The sequence below is a fragment of the Gamsiella multidivaricata genome (assembly GCF_025024155.1).
Source record: "Gamsiella multidivaricata strain RSA 2152 chromosome Unknown BC939scaffold_12, whole genome shotgun sequence".
Classification (NCBI taxonomy): domain Eukaryota; kingdom Fungi; phylum Mortierellomycota; class Mortierellomycetes; order Mortierellales; family Mortierellaceae; genus Gamsiella; species Gamsiella multidivaricata.
In genome coordinates, this window is record NW_026251720.1 from 1 (window position 1) to 16,901 (window position 16,901).

The following is a 16,901-nucleotide window of genomic DNA, read 5'->3' on the forward strand; positions in this document are numbered from 1 at the left end:
CATCGTCAAGTATTAGACCAGACCTTTCCACAGCGTCATCCATTATTATAAACCCAGCCTGAGGATTGACAAATACCGGGTTGATCAAATTGTGGGCCCAGTTTCTCCTTGAGCTGCTCCACCTGCTCTGGGAGATCCTTTAGAGGGATATCTAAAGAGCACAGAAATAAAGAGCATTCAATACATGAAATGCTAAACCTGTGTGCACAAATGAGATGTATAAGTGTGCTACTTACTCAGGGATGAAGGCAGGCTGCAAATGTCAAATTGAACCTTTTCACGAACATCAAGTAGAAGGTGCGGTGCACCCTCATCGCGAATCTTTTTGTACGACTATTTGAAGTAAAAACGCAGAATTGCTTTAGAGGATGGATTGAGCTGTACACAGCATGCCCACCTCGTAGTATTTGTCACTCAAAAACGTACATCGCAAGTCAAGCGCTCTTTAAACGGGATGAGAAAAAGGTCCGGAGTTGTGTCCGTAGCGCTGCTTCCGCAAAAGCGCACATAATCGATCAGCTTTCTGATTGTGGGAGCTTCGCCGCATACAATGCAGTCGGCTTTTCTGTTCCTGAGTTTGATGGTTCTGAACATTGTTGACGAATTGGCTGAAAATAAAGTCATAGTCGGTGCGTCTTGGGCTAGAAATAAAAAAAGAACGATGTGTAAATGGAAAAAATTGGCCTGTATTCCAAATGACTAGGTGAATTCTTGAGCCATGCGCGTGCCGTTCCCAATTCAGGGCTTGCCTTTTATTCCTGTAGCAATCTTGATCGCTTCTAACGCCTGTAAACACCCAATAATTCCGGGAACTTTTTGTCGCAAATAAAGCAGAGTCAACAATCCATTCTAGCAGAGCACGCGTCAAAGTCGACATAGTTGCCTTCGATCTGAAAAAGTGTACTTGCCTACTCCCAAAACACCTCCGTCCGAGCAGTTAGTTACAGTTGCGGACGGTGGCGGCTTAGGGAATAAACACCGGTAGCATGGCCCGCCATGGTAGTTGTATATAGTCAGCTGCCCGTCGAATCGCAGGGCCGATCCGGACACCAATGGTTTCTTATTGAGGACGCATGCATCATTGAGGAGATACCGGGTTGCAACGTTGTCTGTTGCATCGATTACAATATCATATGCGTCGATGATTGGCTGCGCATTGGAGCTGTCAAGAACAAGATTGTGGACGATGACTTGACAGTGCGGATTAAGACTATCGCATGGTAGGGATAAATACGAAGATATTAGTCTTTTGATTATGAGCAAACGCCTTGATGTTCGAATTGGGGATGATCTCGTCACCCTTGCGGTCCATCAAGAGCTTACAGTTGAATTGAGAGCGCTGCAGACTGCGCCTTGGACATCCCCTGACGCGCTTCGTTATGAATGATCTGGCGGTGGAGATTAGAAATGTCGACAGTATCGTGATCGACTATACCCAGGCGACCGACACCAGAACCTCCCAAATAAAGTGCACAGGAGGACCCAAGACCGCCTGCGCCTACAACGAGCATGGAGCAGTTTCTGAGACCCATTTGACCTACGAAGAGATCGCGGCAAGGTGATGAGCAGTAGACGTTAGCTGCGATATCGAGCCAGTTGTCCTCATCAGAATCTGATAATTAATCGCGCCAAGGAGAACATACCTTGGATGCCAAAGTCCGGCAGGATCAACTGGCGCCCGTATCTCGCAATCTCGGGATTCGTTAATTTGGCGACCTTTTGCAGAGGGTTATCAAGCTCCGTAGCAGACCACGATGAAGTTAATGATTGGTAGGATGCCGCCTGCTCCAAGCGCAGCGCCTTGATCTGTTGCTCCAACGCCTCTTTTTCCTTCTCCAGTCGCCGGACGCTGGCTTCAAGTGCTTCGTTACTGGTTGGTAAGGTAGCCTCCGACATCGAATGAGACATGTCGTTGCTCATGATTGCCCTGAATGTTGAATGACAAACGGAGAGTATGAAGCGGTAGTAAGAAAAAAAAGAAGAAAAGAAAAAGTGGGGCTCCCGAGAGAAGCGGAGTACAAGTGAGGTCACAGCCACTCACTCTGAGTTTAAGATCGCTTTCAATGTAGGTGGGTTTCAAATATTTATAATGTGCATTCTGCTACCGTCTGTGAGGACGCTCGCGGTCTCGGTATCGATCGCGCTCGCGGTCATCGGTCCTACTTCGAATATCTGGGCTGGCCGAGCGAGACTTTGACCGCTTCGATCTCCGAGACTGCTGGTACGAGTCCGGAGACCGATCTCTCCTACCACTGCTAGAGCTGTCGTGTCTCCTGCCAGAGTCCCGCTCTCGACGGTGCCCCCGTTCCGATGATCCAGACTGATGCCGGTCGTCTCGGCTACCTCGATTCTTATTCGACCGATGTGAGCCATGACCATCATCAAATACATAGTCGTATCGTTGTCCGGGTCTGCCAGAGTCGTTGCTGTCCCTGTAACGCGATCGTTGTTCCAGGTTCAAATCTTCAGCCCCAACATTGCCACCGCCGCTGCGCTTCACTCCTGTCCTTTTGACCATCCAGTCCTTATGCAACTTGCTCACGCTCTGCGAGAAATCCACGTGAATGCGGCGGTCATCAATCAACACTTTGTCCATCTTAAAGTAGGCCTCAGAGCACTCCTCCTCCTTCTCGAATTCAATAAAGGCGTAGCAGAGAGAGTCGCCAGTCTTCTTGTCCCGAATCACTTCGCAGCTCAGAATGACGCCAAACCTGGAGAATATCAGCTCCAGATCCTCGGAACGGGTTGCCGGGTTCAGTTGCGCAACAAATAGAACGTTCTCGGGTGGCTTGATCTCTGCAAAGGGTAGATCGCCAACCATCTCTAGCGTCAATGCGCGAGCTTGTGCCTCCTTCTGCCTCCGTATTCTCTCTTCCTCCTCGGGTGGTAGTAGCGACTCGATTTCCTCGTCGTCTCCGATTCGCACAGTATCCAGCATCGCCTGCGTAGGCAAGGGTGACTCGTCTGGAATAACGAGGCCGTCTGGATCTGGAAAAGGATCGTCTAGCACGATGGTGTGTTTGATACGAATATCCTTGTACGGTCGGAAGGTGGCGTCAGTGTATGCGCCATTGATCTTTTCCATAACATCCATGCCCTCGGCCACCTTGCCGAAGATGGTGTAGCGGCCGTCAAGATAATCCAGGTTGTCTGCCATCGTGATGAAAAACTGGGAACCAATGACGCCTGCACCACTGCTTGAACCGAGAACGCCATTTATGTCCTGATTCGCTCCGGTACTCGCTCCTGCGATGGCCATTGACACGGTTCCTCTCTCTTTGTGTTTAAGCTTTGGATGAATCTCGGCTGGAAGGTACTTCCTGTGGGGTTCCATAGAGGTCTTGTCCAGCAGTCCGTAGATAGATTCACCACCTTGACCGGTTGCCGTGGGGTCGCCTGTCTGAATCATGAAATCGCGCTGGACGTTATGGAAGCAGCAGAAGTTGTAGTATTTGACCTTGCACAGCTTGAGAAAGTTGAGGCAGGTTGCCGGTGCCTCTTTAGTGTAGAGGTCGATGACTACATCTCCAACAGATGTCTCTAGAAGCACGCTCATATTTGTCAATCTAGGATTCAAGCTGAGATGCGTCCGTCTCCTTAATTTCCCTTGCAATGCAGTCGTAGGCTGGTGCTTCCTTTGGCGCGTAGTAGGATGTCGATGATGGCGTGTGGATGATCAATGCTGCGCTGAAGGCCAATAGATCGAATGTGGCTTATGGAAGGAGGAGCAGGCAGCAACACCTTTCATACAAAGCACTGGTTCAAATGCCCACTTCATATCCTGATTAGGACCACAAACTCGATCAGCAGAAGCACACTAGGAACAATGTCTCGCCATTCCAAAAACAACACGGCCCGTGGTCATTTCACCTATGCTGAGAAGCAGATGCTTGATTATGGCACCAAAAAGGTACAGGACGGCAGGCGGTATGTCGTCTCTGTAGTGAACGCGCAATGGGATTGTCAGTGACATAGCACGCATATCGATCTTTAGTGGATATTGACGAACATTTTATTCATCCTTCTGGCATTCGCTAGCAACGACTGGGCCGAGATTCTATGCGGGACTATGATGCCTGCTACTTGTGTCTACAGACAGCAAGAGACCCTGTATGCTGCTCGGAGGGCCATATCTCTTGCAGGGAATGTGTCATCGAGAACATTATTGCACAAAGACAGGAGATCGACAGACAGGCAAAGCTGAGTGCACTTCAGCAGTCCCAGGAGCAACAAGAGCAGCTTATGAAGGAGGAGCTGGCGCAACAGATCATCCTCAACGAATTCCAGAAGAGCCAGATGGGCGTCCTGTCAAAGACAAATTTCGTGCGTGGAAAACTCACTGCAGATGTACCTGTGCCCAATTCGCCGGCCACATCCACGTTGGATGGTACTACTCAAAGTACGCACTGTCCTCCGCTCCACCTGCCATATGTCACTTGCGATTATGGATTGTGTAGTTAACGAATGCCCTGAGTTTCATGCCTCTGTTGGCACGTGTTTTATTTTCTACGCAGACGGAAAGAAGCGAACCTTTGAACTGGATATTACTGAGCTGGAAAGGGCATCGAAGCAAGAGCGACTGGATGTGGCAAAGGCGATCGAAGAGGAGGTATGGAGATCAAGCTCTATGCACCACAGTGATGGAAACGCAAACTGCGCTTGTTTATTGGAAATGTGTCCCAACAGCATTGCTTCTTTCCCTCTCTTTCGTATAGGCGAAGTCGAAGAAACCCGCGCTGCCAAGTTTCTGGGTGGTATGTAAGGATGGCGTACAAGACGCGTCATCCATCATTTTTCAGTAATTGTAATAATACAGGAGTGTACAGCATCTAACACTGCACCCATGAATACTGTAGCCCTCCTTAACACCCTCGACCAAAAAATCAGAGTTTAAGGCGACCAAGGTTCATCCTCTTTGTACGGCCACTGACAATGAACATAAACTAAGGTACTGTTTACTATTGTTTACTATCGTTTACTATAAGCTTCCCGTCCATGAATGTCGCAGCGCATTATCTTATGTCCTGTAGTTATTGTGCTGATTCTTAGCCTCGTTTTGATTACCTCCGCAATAGCGTGAAGCAGCTGATCGGCGTCAAGTTCGAAACAGCATTTGAGGATTACGATGAGTCCGAGGCGAAGTCTGCAAAGGCCTCGTCTATCTGTCCGATCTGTCGCAAAGGCTTCACGAACACGACAAAGCTCTGCATCCTGAAAGCCTGCGGACATGTGTACTGTGAAAGCTGCTGCAAGCAATTCGTGAAGAAGGAAGGCCGATGTCAGACATGTGGCCAAAAAGCTAAAGAAAAGGACGTTGTTTCCATGAGAGGCGAGGGTTCAGGATTTTCTGGCGGAGGCGCAAAGGAAGCAAAGAAGTTTGATGTTGCCTTTCAGTAAGCAAAGAAATAAAGTTTCTACTTTTTTTTTGTCGTACACGAGGTGTCCTTCACAAGAGTGGTAACAAGCGTGTCTTGTGTCTACGCTTGTCAATTTAAAAGACGACAAAGACTTTCATTCCATCTCTCATTAGACGTTTTTACGAAGCGCTATCATGAGGAATGCGACCGCATAACCCATTTTTTCTGTTGGGGTCGCATTGAAACTCTACTGGTTTCAGATCTTTATCTCTCCACAAACCCGATTTGCCGATTCATCAACCTTCCTTCTTCCTTTATCCCAGAAAAAAAAAAAAAAAAACTTCACTTGAAGCCATGATCCTTCTGGATTAAGTTTTAACATGCATACTCAATTTCGCACTGTCAAAAGTTCATACTACCTCAATCTTTCCTTTCCTGAGTTAATGAGACCTATGAAGACGGAGGCATTAGCTAACGGCTCTTGATCGAACTTTCTCTTATTTTGATTACCATGGCAACACCGTCAATTTAAAACTCATCTGCTTTACCCAATACCCAAGTTTTGATTCATATAGGTCATCTTGGCAACCCGCATCCATATTTGAGGCAAAAGGACACTTCCAAATTATGGTAACACATTCAAATGTCGCCAAAAATTTATTGCAAGGGATGTATTACAATGCACTTGGAGTATAGAGAAATATTATGTACAATTTGAGAAGAGAGGGAATCTTCGAGCCACGTCCACATCGGTAACTACAATTACCGAAACCTGCTCCCCGTCTGCATCTGCATGCGAATGCGGTTTGCAAAGAACTGAGGAGCGATCCGCAGTTACATGCGTACTAGCATCACGCCACGGCATGTCGCCCAAAAGGGGAATCCGCAGGCCGCTGAGATTAGCAGATAGATCAGCAGCTGTTAGCGTTATACACACACCGAAAACAGAAAAAAAGAAGAGTGTCAGTTATTGTAATGTGCACGAGGTGAGATGGAGGATAGATGGAGGAGCTCTAGTTTTGCAATAAGACTTACAATGACGACAAAGACTAAAATGACCATCAACTTGACGTTCTTCCACCACATGGTTCTCTAATGGGCCATTCGGAATACAATAGTATCAGTAACTGTGTGTGTTGTGGATGGATTAACGTCATTTCAAAGCGGACGACGATCATAGCCTTATTCACCTTGAGCGCTGTGCTCCTCCTCTTGAAAGCGAATGCCTGTTGGTTCAGATTGTCCGTTTTATCGACCAGTAGCTCGATGCGCTCGCCTCGTTCCAATACACGTTCTAGGGATACGACAACAGTGTTGTTTGAATATTTAGTTCACATTGTAGCGCACCAATGAGTTCACGCTCTAGTGCATATACCAGACGTCGAGGTAGGATTGAGGACTTTAGTCATACCGATGTTTTGAACCATGACATCCTTAACTTGCTCGATCTCACCCTGAACCTGCTTAATCCTGTCAGCATTCGGGTTTGTCGAAAAATACTCCTATGCAATCGGGACAAATTGATGTGGAATACATTAGATTTTCGTTATAGGGGTCATATTTTTAGTGTCGAGAAAAAGGGTTGCACCTGCTTACCATCTGCTTGGCTATGGTCTTTGAGAATTCATTCATAGCATACGGCACCACAGATTCGAGTGCGCGTTCGCGGCCGTACTGCGCCAAGAACTTTTCCTTGATGTCCTGCAGGAACGCGAAGGGGATTCGCCGGCCAAAAGAGTCGTCGGCCATACACATGTAAGTCAGTCCATCCTCACAGATATAATGGAACAGATATCTAACAGCACGATACATCCACATGAAATAAATGAAGGTATTGAGATCAGTCCAACTCATTTCAGGTCTGCAACAACACAACAGTGTCTGTTGATCTGCTCGCACAAAAAAGTAATGTCATCGAGAGCGACAGCAGCTGCAGTTGTGACACGAAAAAAACATATTCTTACCGGTCATAAACGTAGGTCAGCTTGGAGTTGTTGGGAGGGATCTTTTCCAAGATGGCTTCAGTCACTAGATATCCGTTCATTCACGACATGAAAAGAACTCGAGTCAGTACTCCTGATATAGGCAGATCTTGGCATGAGCGCAGAGCGACAGTCCTGCAAGTTTAAAGTGTGAAGTTTGGTGCAGACGTTACCGGTGGTGAAGTTGCCAGACGAGTTTGTGTATTCGGTGAGGATAACGCTTCCTCTGGCGACAAGGGCATAGATGATGGACATGATGCTGATCTGGCTTTCGGTTGATGCTGTGATGGGGGTTGTCGTTGCTCAGAATGGGTTGGAAAAGAAAGGAATCAACACTAGTGCCATACGGCAAATATGCAGTTGTATGCTGTATTCGGGAAGAAGGCCTGCATCGCTTCCCGTGCTCTAATTGACCCTACATGATATGGAAAAATCCATTTACTCGAATACACCCATCAAGCTACATGTGTAAAGAGATGGAGACAGATGTTATTGCTAGCAGAGGGTGCGGCAAGGAAATGATAAAAAGCGCAATGTCCACAAAGAGGAAAGAGGACACCACACTGTAACAAAGGAATGGTTGTCCGCCGGTGGTGCATACTCTCCATCATTCTCTTAAGCACGGAGGCAACGCATTGTGGTTGCCTGATTGCCCATCTCCCACAACTCTTGGAACACTGTACAATTTATTAATATAAAATACACATCCTCAATACGGCAGCACCTGTGTAACTGGAACAAAGAACCTATTCTCACAACAATGACCTCCGTTGAACTTCATGTCTTCCGGCCCTTGCCTTCCTGTCATCGCCGGGATAAAGAGATCGCGGATCATCGACGTTACGATCGATCTGGCGCTTTTCGTCATTGGGTTTGACTGGACTAGACTGGACTAGACCACATTACGATTCTCCAGGGACCCTTGCTTTACAAGCAACGATCTTGACCTTCTCTGCCGTCACAGAGTCGTGGTCGAAGCGGAATGTCGGGTTGGACAGCACAAAGGTCCACACATCGTCCAGAGATCGATAATTGTCCAGATGCGCCTTTTGTTGTTCAGATGCACGATGCGATGCATACGCATACAAGTAAACGAAGAACAAAGATATCCTGTGAGTCGCTTGATGCTACAATAACTCTAATCTGTCATGGTCCGAAGCATTGCGGTATATACCTTGAAGCTGACTCGGTTCCGGACGCGGGTGCTCAAAGCATCGGCAATACTCATATCAAACTATGAAAAGAAACAAAGAAAATTGGGGGGGGGGGGGAGGGAATCGCAATTGAAGCCGTTGGTTAGGACTAGATAAAAGCGCTACCGGAGGGCCAGTGGAAAGGTAAGAAGAGCACTCTAACCTGTGCGAGCACACGCATAGCCAGCTGTGGGTTGATGTGGCCAGACTGAATCAGCTCGTCCAGGGAGTCGATGAGGGCAAGACCGATACTAGGAAGCAGTTAAGGTAGGTTAAGTGAGGCCGAAGCAGATTATCAGGAAGAGTGGACAAGGCACGATGAGGCTGTATATTTGTGCATCTGCGGTTCTTATACGGGTGCATGTGTGTACATGTGTATGTGTGTATGTGGGTGGATGGCATGAACATCTAGGGCACAACTGGGGGGGGGGGGGGGGAGGTTTCCTCAAGTCCTCGTTGCTGTTGCCTTCATCAGGGCTCGCTCCTGCGTGTTTCCTATCCTTTGTGGTTTGTTGTACCTGCTCTTCCTGTAGTGCTCATAGTACTGCGACATGGCAACTCGATGTAAAAAAAAAGACAAGTATAATAAAATAGAAAGAGAAAGTGAGATGTGGAGTTGCAGGATGGCGAAAGTCCAGTGATTTTGATTCTGCTGATGTCACCGGAGGAGGGCCGCCCGCATCTGCTGCCATGCAATTGGGCGAGTTCTTCCTCCAGAGCATGCAGAAAAATTTCACAGTTTGGTAAAATAATTTTATTGTGTGTCGTATGTTCACCAGAGTCAGTGCCATGCCATATATATTACTATGTACGTTCTTTTAGATACATAGGCGCATATGTATCTGGAATGATGGGCCATTTGTAATCTGCAGTTGTGAGAAGGCGGGTGAATAGAAAAGGAAAGAGAGAGGAAAAGAGAGAGAGGGAAAAAGCGTCTACAGTCTAGAAACCTATGGCGCCATTATTTTCTCGTCGGCCCACTCCTGACGCGAAATACATTATCTTGCAGCAGTTTTTCGCCGCCCCAGTCTAGGTGGTTTATGAGGACAGTGATCAATCACTGTTAGATACGGATGAAATAATCGATAATCAGTGAGAACACCGCAATTTCTATAGCATAATGCATGAACATACAAACATTTTGGACGTAGATTTCGGGGCCATAAAAGAAACGTCATTCCGCACATCCTTGACCCCACTCCTTTCCTCATTCACTCCCTTAGCAGCCCTCAAGCACTGTCGCATATTCTTAACGTGAGTCTTGAATGCTTCTGCAAATGGATACATGTACCAAATTTGATCCTCATTAACTGTCTACTTTGACTTGGCCTTTATCGTACCAGATGGGAGTCACTGGGCTACCCAAAGCTATAAAGACACCAAAGGAACGCTAGCTTATGGTCTGCAGAGCAAGAAAGTTCATGTCGATGTCTTAAGTCTGTACTTCGGATTCTTGCAAACAAGGACCTTCAAAGCGACGTGTAACAGAGTCGCCAAGGAAGCGAGAGCTGAGGCAACGGCTACGACAACTACCAGCGCATCAGCGGCTTCCATTCTAACAGAAACGACGACCTTTCTCGCAGTGCCCACAGCCCCCGTAGTCTCCACAGCCTCAGCAGCGCAAGACGCGCCTTCTGCTGCAGACGCCAGCACTAGCAGGAGAAGCGGCATCAAGAAGCGCGCCCTGAGTTTCTCCGAGGCTCCATCCAAGCGAGGAAAGGCACGCCCTAGTTATGCGAGCGAGGTACAGGCTGCCGGCGCGCAACATCCTGCACTGTTCATTGGCCCTAACAGATGATTGACACCAGACCGACCTGGAGTAACAGAGCAGGTAATTAAATGCGCCAATGGTTTCGTATCAGCATACGCAGCATAGCAACCAAGTGCTGACACATGTTCTGTTGTCTCATCCCTCGATCCTGCCTCATCTCTAGTCATAGAATTACGGCCACATAGCGCATGATCTCAACAAAATCATGTCAAAGCACTTTAGCAAATCGACAACAGTTTTACACTTTGACGGAAAGGCCTCGATACAAAAGTCTCAAGAGCGACAAGATCGGGCCATACCCCTCAGCAACCGGATCAAGGCTCTGGAGGTGCGAGTTGACAACGCCATAGGAAAAAACAGCGGCTCTTTGGGCCCCCTGTACAAGCAATGTCGAAACTCGTACAAGACATCCAAGGCAGCGCTGGCAGACATAAGAAATGTGCTGGAGACCTTGGAGTGGCACATCTGCGAATGTCCCTTCCAAGCAGACACGCACATTGCTGAGTTGTGTCAAGCTGATAACAACAAAGACGACCTCGCAATCATTACCGCCGACAGTGATATGAAGGTATATCAAGGTGTTAGAGAAATCACTATACCCGTCGGAAAGTACCGAGAGCTTACCACGTACAAGAAGGCTGACCTGCTCGAGTCTCTAGACCTTGCATGTGACCGTGAGCTGTTGCTGGCATCAATCATTACTAAGAATGACTACTCCAAGGCACTCCCGTGGCACGGCTTCCAAAGAAATATCAAGATCGTCCGAGAGATGAGGACCGAGACCAGAGTAGGCGATGGATCGACCATGGACGCGCCAGGATCCAAGACAACTGAGGCTGAGGTTATCAAGGAGCTGATCCAGAAGTATTTACAACGGGCGAGAGGGGGACAAAACAAGAGTGTGGACGACTACACCCACGCCATTTCGGCTTTCGTTCAAGTGCGTGAAGACTATCTTGACTCCGCTACGCCATCGTGCACGATCCACGAGAAAATACGGGGCATACTCCAGAAGCTCGAGAAGTGCAAGCTGCAAAGGAGAAATATGACTCGAGCCTCGCGGACAAATCCTCCAGCCGACACACTCGCCAGCGACACTTCTGCAGGCTTGGCGTTTCCTTCCCCTGTCCAACACAGCCTGCAGACGCCTGGACAGCAGACGGTTCTTCAGGCCCGACGCCGTCGCCGCAGACACGAGAAAGGGAACGCCCAGCAACGGAGAAAGCGACGCCCCAAAGGCAAAGTAAGACGTAAGAAAGTCCGGGAGGCAAAATGGAGACGAAGCAGGTATGATTATCGTATGACTTTGTTAGCGAGTTCAAATTCATTACGACCTTTTACAGCTTTGTCGCTTTGGTACAATCATCTTATTGATATTTTTTTTTAATTTTTGGGATTGTCACTTAGGTACAAGAGCAGGAACGGAGATGCCAACCCTCGTTATTCCCCTCATGTTGTCATGGACGTCAGCCAGTCATGCTCGGTCGACAAGATCACATTAGAAAAGATGTCCATCGAGGAACCGCGCCTGCGGAAGAAGAAGGACGGAAGCATGGATGATAATCCTAAGGCCAGGAGTGAAATCAAGGCGAAACCCAAGAAGGACGAGGAAAATGATAAAACGGAGAGGCGAGCCGGAGCTAACCTGACTAAGCGCCTGTTCGGAGAGGCTTTCAAGACTGCCACAATGACTGCAGGGTCGATCACAGGATGCCTGCATCGCGCCACGAAGCTGAACGTAGTCCAGACCAAGATCGTCGCGGAACGCATCAGCGAGACGGCCCGCATCATGAGCCAAACTCGTATCCTCGTGTTTAAAGCGCTCGAACTTTTTCTCTACAAGGAGGTCAGCACTGCCACCATATCCAATTCAGATCAAGCGCGTTCGGCACCAGACCAGAACTTGGGCACTGATGTCAATCAAGCGAGTGCTCCGAAAGTCCAGCACAAGGAGGAAAAGAACGCGGACCCACTTGATCTCATTCTGCACAAGGCACATGGAGAAACTATCATCAGAAGTCTGATCTCTTTGATTCTGAATGGTCCAGTAGCACCCCGCGGGAGACTACCTAAAGACTCGGCGGCAATTCAGGCGAAAACAATTGCGCGCTCGATTTATGACGATTTCCTGAGCGTTCTTTCAGATTGCGTACCGACAAAGGACTGCCCTGAGCGTCATCCAGGCGGAACTGGCGGTGGAGGTCCGGACCGCGGTTCGGGAACATTCCCAGAGACTGCCCAAGTTCATTGTGAACAAGGTAACATTTCCACTGTCCAGAACAAGATCTATCTCGCGTCGATTTGCTTTTCCACTGTGAACTTACGTTTATTTTTTGTTTCTATTAGCTGAAGCGTGCTCGTTTCTTCACGATGATATACCTCCAGTTGAGGATGACGAGAGCTCCGACGGCGATAAACAGAAAGACAAGGTGTCATTTAAGAAGGGGCACATCCAAACTTGGTGGAGGTACTTTCTCCGTATGCCGTCGGACTTGCGTCCTATTTTCTGTCCAGTGTCGAAGTTGGGAGACTCTTTCATCTTGTGCTCTGAGGCTGCCATTCTTTCACTTCTTTGGGGCAATCCAAATTCAAAGACGCACCCTACACGGCATATCATGGAAACTCAAGTCTGCTCTTCCGAGACGGCCCACGAACTTGCATCAGAGAAATATGGGGAGCTTTTCCGACAATTGTTTATCGGAGACAAGGTCGAGATCAAGGCGGATCCCCTCAAGAACCAGACTTCATATGGCAAGAAAACAACGACCATGAACCGATTGCTGAAGGACCATCCAAACACATACGGCCAAGCTGCACTCGATGGGTACATGAAGAGAGTCTTTTCAAATCACAAGGCTAGGAAACAAGCAGCTGCCGAAGGCACGGAGCCCCCCGTGCCCCCCGATCTCCCAAGCAATGACAGCGTTAAGGAGTACTATGCCATCAGCAATATGATGAGAACAGACGGAGTCCAGCTCCACCTAATGGCATTTGACATCCAACGACGTTGGCAGTCATCCAAATTTAAGGCGCGGATCCCGGAGATTACATCGCGATTTCCTAATAAAGGGTCTCTCGCAAAGGCTTTCGATCAAGACCTCCAGAATGTTGTGGGGGTGGGGGTGGACCCCGGTGAAGTAATTTCAGCATCATTTTGTGCGCTGGACCCCCGAAAACCGAACCAGGTCACGAACCTGCCTATCAGACGCTCCGCTCTCTACAGTCCCAACTTGTCATTCAGAGCCACGCTGGAGGCCAAAAAACGCGAACGGGCCACTGTCACAATCAAAGACGATGCAGGATTGAGTAGGCACATATGCGAGACGCCTAGCATATTGGAATTGGAAGCCTCGCTACCGTTGTCGTCGTTCGTAAGCATGGGAGAACACCGGCATGGCCTCCGACAGTTCAGCTATGTCCTACAACCACTTTGCGATTTTTACGGATCCCGTTCGATGAAAAAAAAAGCTGTGGGAGCTCAAAAAGACGAACCGGGCAGAGAAGGATCATGCCGTGCATGGGGCATTGCGAACTGTGGACCCACAAAGCGGGATGCATACTGGGCCAACGAGACCGGCGATGTTTGTATACGGGCCAGGAAAGTTCAACACCCATACCAAGCTGGCATCGCTACACGAGAGCTTCAAGGGGTATTTTTTTCACAAGGTATGTTGTTTTAAAGATATTCGCTATATTCGTTGCGATTTGCTTGTTTTCAGCCTAGTATCGATACTGATGCCATGTTTCCGCATGCCATTGCACTACATAGGCAAACAGCCTCGGGTACACCGCCGTTTGTTCGGATGAGTATCTCACGTCATCGAAATGCCCAAGCTGTGTACGACAAAACAAGGACCGAAGAATGGCAAAGCCAGCGAATCGGGCGTTCGTCTGCCTTGAGGATGGGTGCCAGAGATGGCTAGACAGAGACTGCGTGGGCGCTCAGAATTTGGCTAATATTGGCCTCGAATGGATCAGTAGCCTGTCTCGCCCAGAGCCCCTTCGCCGACCCCAGCAAGAATAACTGTACTGGCCGTATCAGTTAAAATTTATCCTACAGTCCTTTTTGTGAAATAGCCGATCTTTCATAGTAAAAGTTGGGCTATTTCGACTAAATTGAAATACATACACGAGGCTATTCATTTTTTGTGATGGCTGAAATACGTTATTTCCCTGCAATCTTTACGCTCATGACTACATCAAAACGCGTGTCATTCTCACTCTCACTTTGCTTGGAGATGAGAACGCGAGCTACCGAAAAACAGCACGGTACTTGATTCGTAAATCTTACTAGAAATAAACTCATCATGTGACCTCTTAAATCCTTGCAAAAAAATGAATAGCCTCGTGTATATATTTCATTTCAGTCGAAATAGCCCAACTTTTACTATGCAAGTTCGGCTATTTCACAAAAAGGACTGTAGGTGGCTGTCTCTCTTTCCAGTTGAGTGCGTTTATCCCTCAATCTCACTCAAACCAACATTCATCCAACTCATCTGGCACCTAAAATATATCACACCTTTAATTCACATAAGGTTTATCATCGCACACTAAAATGAGACCAGCCTTTCCATCTAACGATGGACGGTCTCTCGGGGACTCCGGAGAAAGAAAGAGGCCATGACTCTTCCTTTTGATCGCATCGGTTATTCTCCCCTTTTTGATTCATTCTTCTCTTGACTCATTAACCACGCTCTCCCTCAGCGCTATCTCTCAAGAGCTTGACTATACCACTTTGATCCTCACCAATACTCACACTCACACCTGCACTCGCACTTGCATTCGGCTGTTGGAACCCCGCAGGAAAGGAAGGAAAAAAGTAAAGTCTGCTCGCGTGAGTGACCTTGTTCTCCTCTTGATCTGTTCATTCACCCCATCGCACTCCACTTCATTCCAACCCGCCTGTACATTTTAGTGAGGCGAACAAAGGTTTTTGCGGGAAGTTCTCATCCAGAACTCGCTGGTCTGGTTACTGCTCGACTGGGAGTTGAACCAGCAAAGTCCACCCTTTCGCAGTTCAAGAACAGGGAAACCTCAGTTGAGATTGGTACATATCCTCCTACTCAGCTGCCTTGACGATTGTCATAACGTGTGTGCAATGTGCTTTCCTCCTTGGCTAATTGTTTATGTATCTTTGTACGTAGGTGTGTCGGTCCGCAACGAGGATGTGTTTATTATCCAGTCTGGATCGCCAAAGATCAATGACTCCCTTATGGAGCTGCTGATCATGATTAATGCCTGCAAGGGTTCTTCCGCTCAACGCATCACGGCTGTTATCCCTTACTTTCCCTACTCGAAACAGAGCAAGAAGAAGAAGCATCGTGGTGCCATCGCAGCCAAATGTATGTATATCGAAAGGACAGTCAAAAAAGACAAAGCATGGCTGACACCATGACTAACGAACGAATCGTGCTCGTACTTTATTCTTGTTATCGAGCAATTGATGTGTTACGTGGTATATAGTGGTTGCAAATATTCTCTCAATTTCAGGAGTGGACCATATCATCACAATGGATCTACATGCTTCCCAAATGCAGGGGTTCTTCAACCGTCCGGTCGATAATCTCTATGCGGAGCCGACAATTGCACAATGGATTCAGGATAATGTGGATGATTGGGAGAACGGCGTTGTCGTCAGCAAAAATGCCGGGGGTGCCAAAAGGTAAGCAAAAAAAACAAAGAAAAACGTTACTGTGTGCGATGGTATCCTATATACTCTCTTGAACTAACATACGATTTGTCTCGTCGATCGATGACAGGGTGACTTCGCTTGCAGATCGATTGAATATCGACTTTGCGTTGATCCACAAGGACAGGAACAGACAGGGACATGCGTATGCTCCAGACCATTCGCTGTCGAAGCCCGAGGAGATCTACAATCGACTCGAGGATGAGGACGATGACTATGACGATGATATGGTTGATGCGGAGACCGGTCATGAGGTCCTACGCATCAGTGCCGTTGCGGACGAGACCTCGCAGATGACGCTTGTTGGTGATGTCCAGGACAAAGTGTGCTTCATAGTGGTATGTTTTATGAGTCGTATTCCGTTATATATCTTAGTTCCTTTGAGTTTTAATGATACTTATGAATATTCTTTTGATTTTTATCTTTTTAGGATGATATGATTGATGGGTGCCACTCGTTCTTGGAGGCAGCGGATATGCTGGTGGGACATGGCGCGAAGCAGGTGTACATCATTGCGACCCATGGGATTCTCAGTGGCAACTCGCTACGACAGATCGAGGAGTGTGCGAATGTGCACCGGGTCGTGGTCACCAATACTTATCCAATCCCGCAGGAGAAACGTGCACTCAGCTCCAAGTTAAAGATACTCGACATCAGCGCGACGCTCGCAGAGGCCATCCGCCGCACTCACAATGGCGAGTCCATCTCGTATCTCTTTACTCAGGTTCCCAAAAACCTGTAAGCAAAAGGCCGTCAATAAAGAACTGCGGTCATGACGAACGTGTTATAATCGGTATCAGTATTCGTATCAGTGCTGCCGTCACTTTCACTGTCATCCGTGTATATGTTTTATTTTATTTATTTTTATTTTTGTGATTCAGATTCTTTTATTTGACCTCTGCAAACGCA

General features: G+C 47.8%; 8 protein-coding genes across 8 annotated transcripts; 3 read left to right on the plus strand and 5 right to left on the minus strand.

The window, feature by feature from the left end:
- Positions 1-35: 35 nt before the first annotated feature.
- On the minus strand, positions 36-1,896 carry BC939DRAFT_393792 (uncharacterized protein; the record flags this gene model as incomplete). Its single annotated transcript, XM_051552113.1, has 6 exons — positions 36-151; positions 237-333; positions 427-635; positions 876-1,210; positions 1,324-1,498; positions 1,644-1,896. 6 exons carry the CDS (start codon positions 1,894-1,896, stop codon positions 36-38), a joined length of 1,185 nt encoding a protein of 394 aa, XP_051415222.1.
- A 157-nt stretch (positions 1,897-2,053) lies between these two features.
- Positions 2,054-3,779, minus strand: BC939DRAFT_442095 (cyclophilin-like domain-containing protein). Its single transcript, XM_051554336.1, has one exon. The coding sequence runs from the start codon at positions 3,554-3,556 to the stop codon at positions 2,102-2,104; it is 1,455 nt and encodes a 484-aa protein (XP_051415223.1). The 5' UTR covers positions 3,557-3,779; the 3' UTR covers positions 2,054-2,101.
- On the plus strand, positions 3,780-5,518 carry BC939DRAFT_442097 (uncharacterized protein). Its single transcript, XM_051554337.1, has 6 exons — positions 3,780-3,910; positions 4,039-4,399; positions 4,515-4,609; positions 4,716-4,754; positions 4,857-4,948; positions 5,076-5,518. The coding sequence occupies exons 1-6, from the start codon at positions 3,827-3,829 to the stop codon at positions 5,395-5,397; spliced, it is 993 nt and encodes a 330-aa protein (XP_051415224.1). The 5' UTR covers positions 3,780-3,826; the 3' UTR covers positions 5,398-5,518.
- A 690-nt stretch (positions 5,519-6,208) lies between these two features.
- BC939DRAFT_500330 (vesicle-associated membrane protein) lies at positions 6,209-7,594 on the minus strand (the record flags this gene model as incomplete). The annotated part of the gene is made up of 7 exons (XM_051560037.1): positions 6,209-6,250; positions 6,393-6,449; positions 6,548-6,651; positions 6,733-6,859; positions 6,954-7,152; positions 7,322-7,385; positions 7,513-7,594. 7 exons carry the CDS (start codon positions 7,592-7,594, stop codon positions 6,209-6,211), a joined length of 675 nt encoding a protein of 224 aa, XP_051415225.1.
- Positions 7,595-8,007: 413 nt separating this feature from the next.
- On the minus strand, positions 8,008-9,193 carry BC939DRAFT_442106 (transcription initiation factor IIA, gamma subunit, helical domain-containing protein). The gene is made up of 4 exons (XM_051554338.1): positions 9,051-9,193; positions 8,696-8,783; positions 8,514-8,573; positions 8,008-8,385 (listed from the first exon to the last, which is right to left on the minus strand). The coding sequence occupies exons 1-4, from the start codon at positions 9,083-9,085 to the stop codon at positions 8,242-8,244; spliced, it is 327 nt and encodes a 108-aa protein (XP_051415226.1). The 5' UTR covers positions 9,086-9,193; the 3' UTR covers positions 8,008-8,241.
- Positions 9,194-9,903: 710 nt separating this feature from the next.
- Positions 9,904-10,304, minus strand: BC939DRAFT_36969 (uncharacterized protein). The gene has a single exon (XM_051551674.1). It carries the CDS (start codon positions 10,201-10,203, stop codon positions 9,952-9,954), a length of 252 nt encoding a protein of 83 aa, XP_051415227.1. The 5' UTR covers positions 10,204-10,304; the 3' UTR covers positions 9,904-9,951.
- Positions 10,305-14,400, plus strand: BC939DRAFT_36970 (uncharacterized protein). Its single transcript, XM_051551675.1, has 5 exons — positions 10,305-10,363; positions 10,467-11,590; positions 11,711-12,561; positions 12,650-13,969; positions 14,073-14,400. The coding sequence occupies exons 2-5, from the start codon at positions 10,509-10,511 to the stop codon at positions 14,108-14,110; spliced, it is 3,291 nt and encodes a 1,096-aa protein (XP_051415228.1). The 5' UTR covers positions 10,305-10,363; positions 10,467-10,508; the 3' UTR covers positions 14,111-14,400.
- Positions 14,401-14,837: 437 nt separating this feature from the next.
- BC939DRAFT_510747 (ribose-phosphate pyrophosphokinase 1) lies at positions 14,838-16,734 on the plus strand (the record flags this gene model as incomplete). The annotated part of the gene is made up of 7 exons (XM_051561094.1): positions 14,838-15,122; positions 15,219-15,350; positions 15,448-15,645; positions 15,767-15,965; positions 16,063-16,137; positions 16,261-16,330; positions 16,423-16,734. Coding segments are annotated over exons 1-7 (987 nt in total). The 5' UTR covers positions 14,838-15,121.
- Between the last annotated feature and the right edge of the window lie 167 nt (positions 16,735-16,901).

Excerpts from the sequence above, each read along its gene's own strand:
- BC939DRAFT_36970 (XM_051551675.1), top strand. The coding sequence starts at position 10,509 with ATGTCAAAGCACTTTAGCAAATCGACAACAGTTTTACACTTTGACGGA. Across the intron at positions 11,591-11,710 it reads GCAAAATGGAGACGAAGCAG|GTACAAGAGCAGGAACGGAG; the intron begins GTATGATTATCG and ends ATTGTCACTTAG. Across the intron at positions 12,562-12,649 it reads CCAAGTTCATTGTGAACAAG|CTGAAGCGTGCTCGTTTCTT; the intron begins GTAACATTTCCA and ends TGTTTCTATTAG.
- BC939DRAFT_442106 (XM_051554338.1), bottom strand. The coding sequence starts at position 9,085 with ATGTCGCAGTACTATGAGCACTACAGGAAGAGCAG. Across the intron at positions 8,784-9,050 it reads GAGCACTACAGGAAGAGCAG|TATCGGTCTTGCCCTCATCG; the intron begins GTACAACAAACC and ends ACTGCTTCCTAG. Across the intron at positions 8,574-8,695 it reads CTATGCGTGTGCTCGCACAG|TTTGATATGAGTATTGCCGA; the intron begins GTTAGAGTGCTC and ends TTCTTTTCATAG.
- BC939DRAFT_36969 (XM_051551674.1), bottom strand. The coding sequence starts at position 10,203 with ATGCCGCTTCTCCTGCTAGTGCTGGCGTCTGCAGCAGAAGGCGCGTCT.
- BC939DRAFT_442095 (XM_051554336.1), bottom strand. The coding sequence starts at position 3,556 with ATGAGCGTGCTTCTAGAGACATCTGTTGGAGATGTAGTCATCGACCTC.
- BC939DRAFT_442097 (XM_051554337.1), top strand. The coding sequence starts at position 3,827 with ATGTCTCGCCATTCCAAAAACAACACGGCCCGTGGTCATTTCACCTAT. Across the intron at positions 3,911-4,038 it reads TTGATTATGGCACCAAAAAG|CAACGACTGGGCCGAGATTC; the intron begins GTACAGGACGGC and ends GGCATTCGCTAG. Across the intron at positions 4,610-4,715 it reads CAAAGGCGATCGAAGAGGAG|GCGAAGTCGAAGAAACCCGC; the intron begins GTATGGAGATCA and ends TCTTTCGTATAG.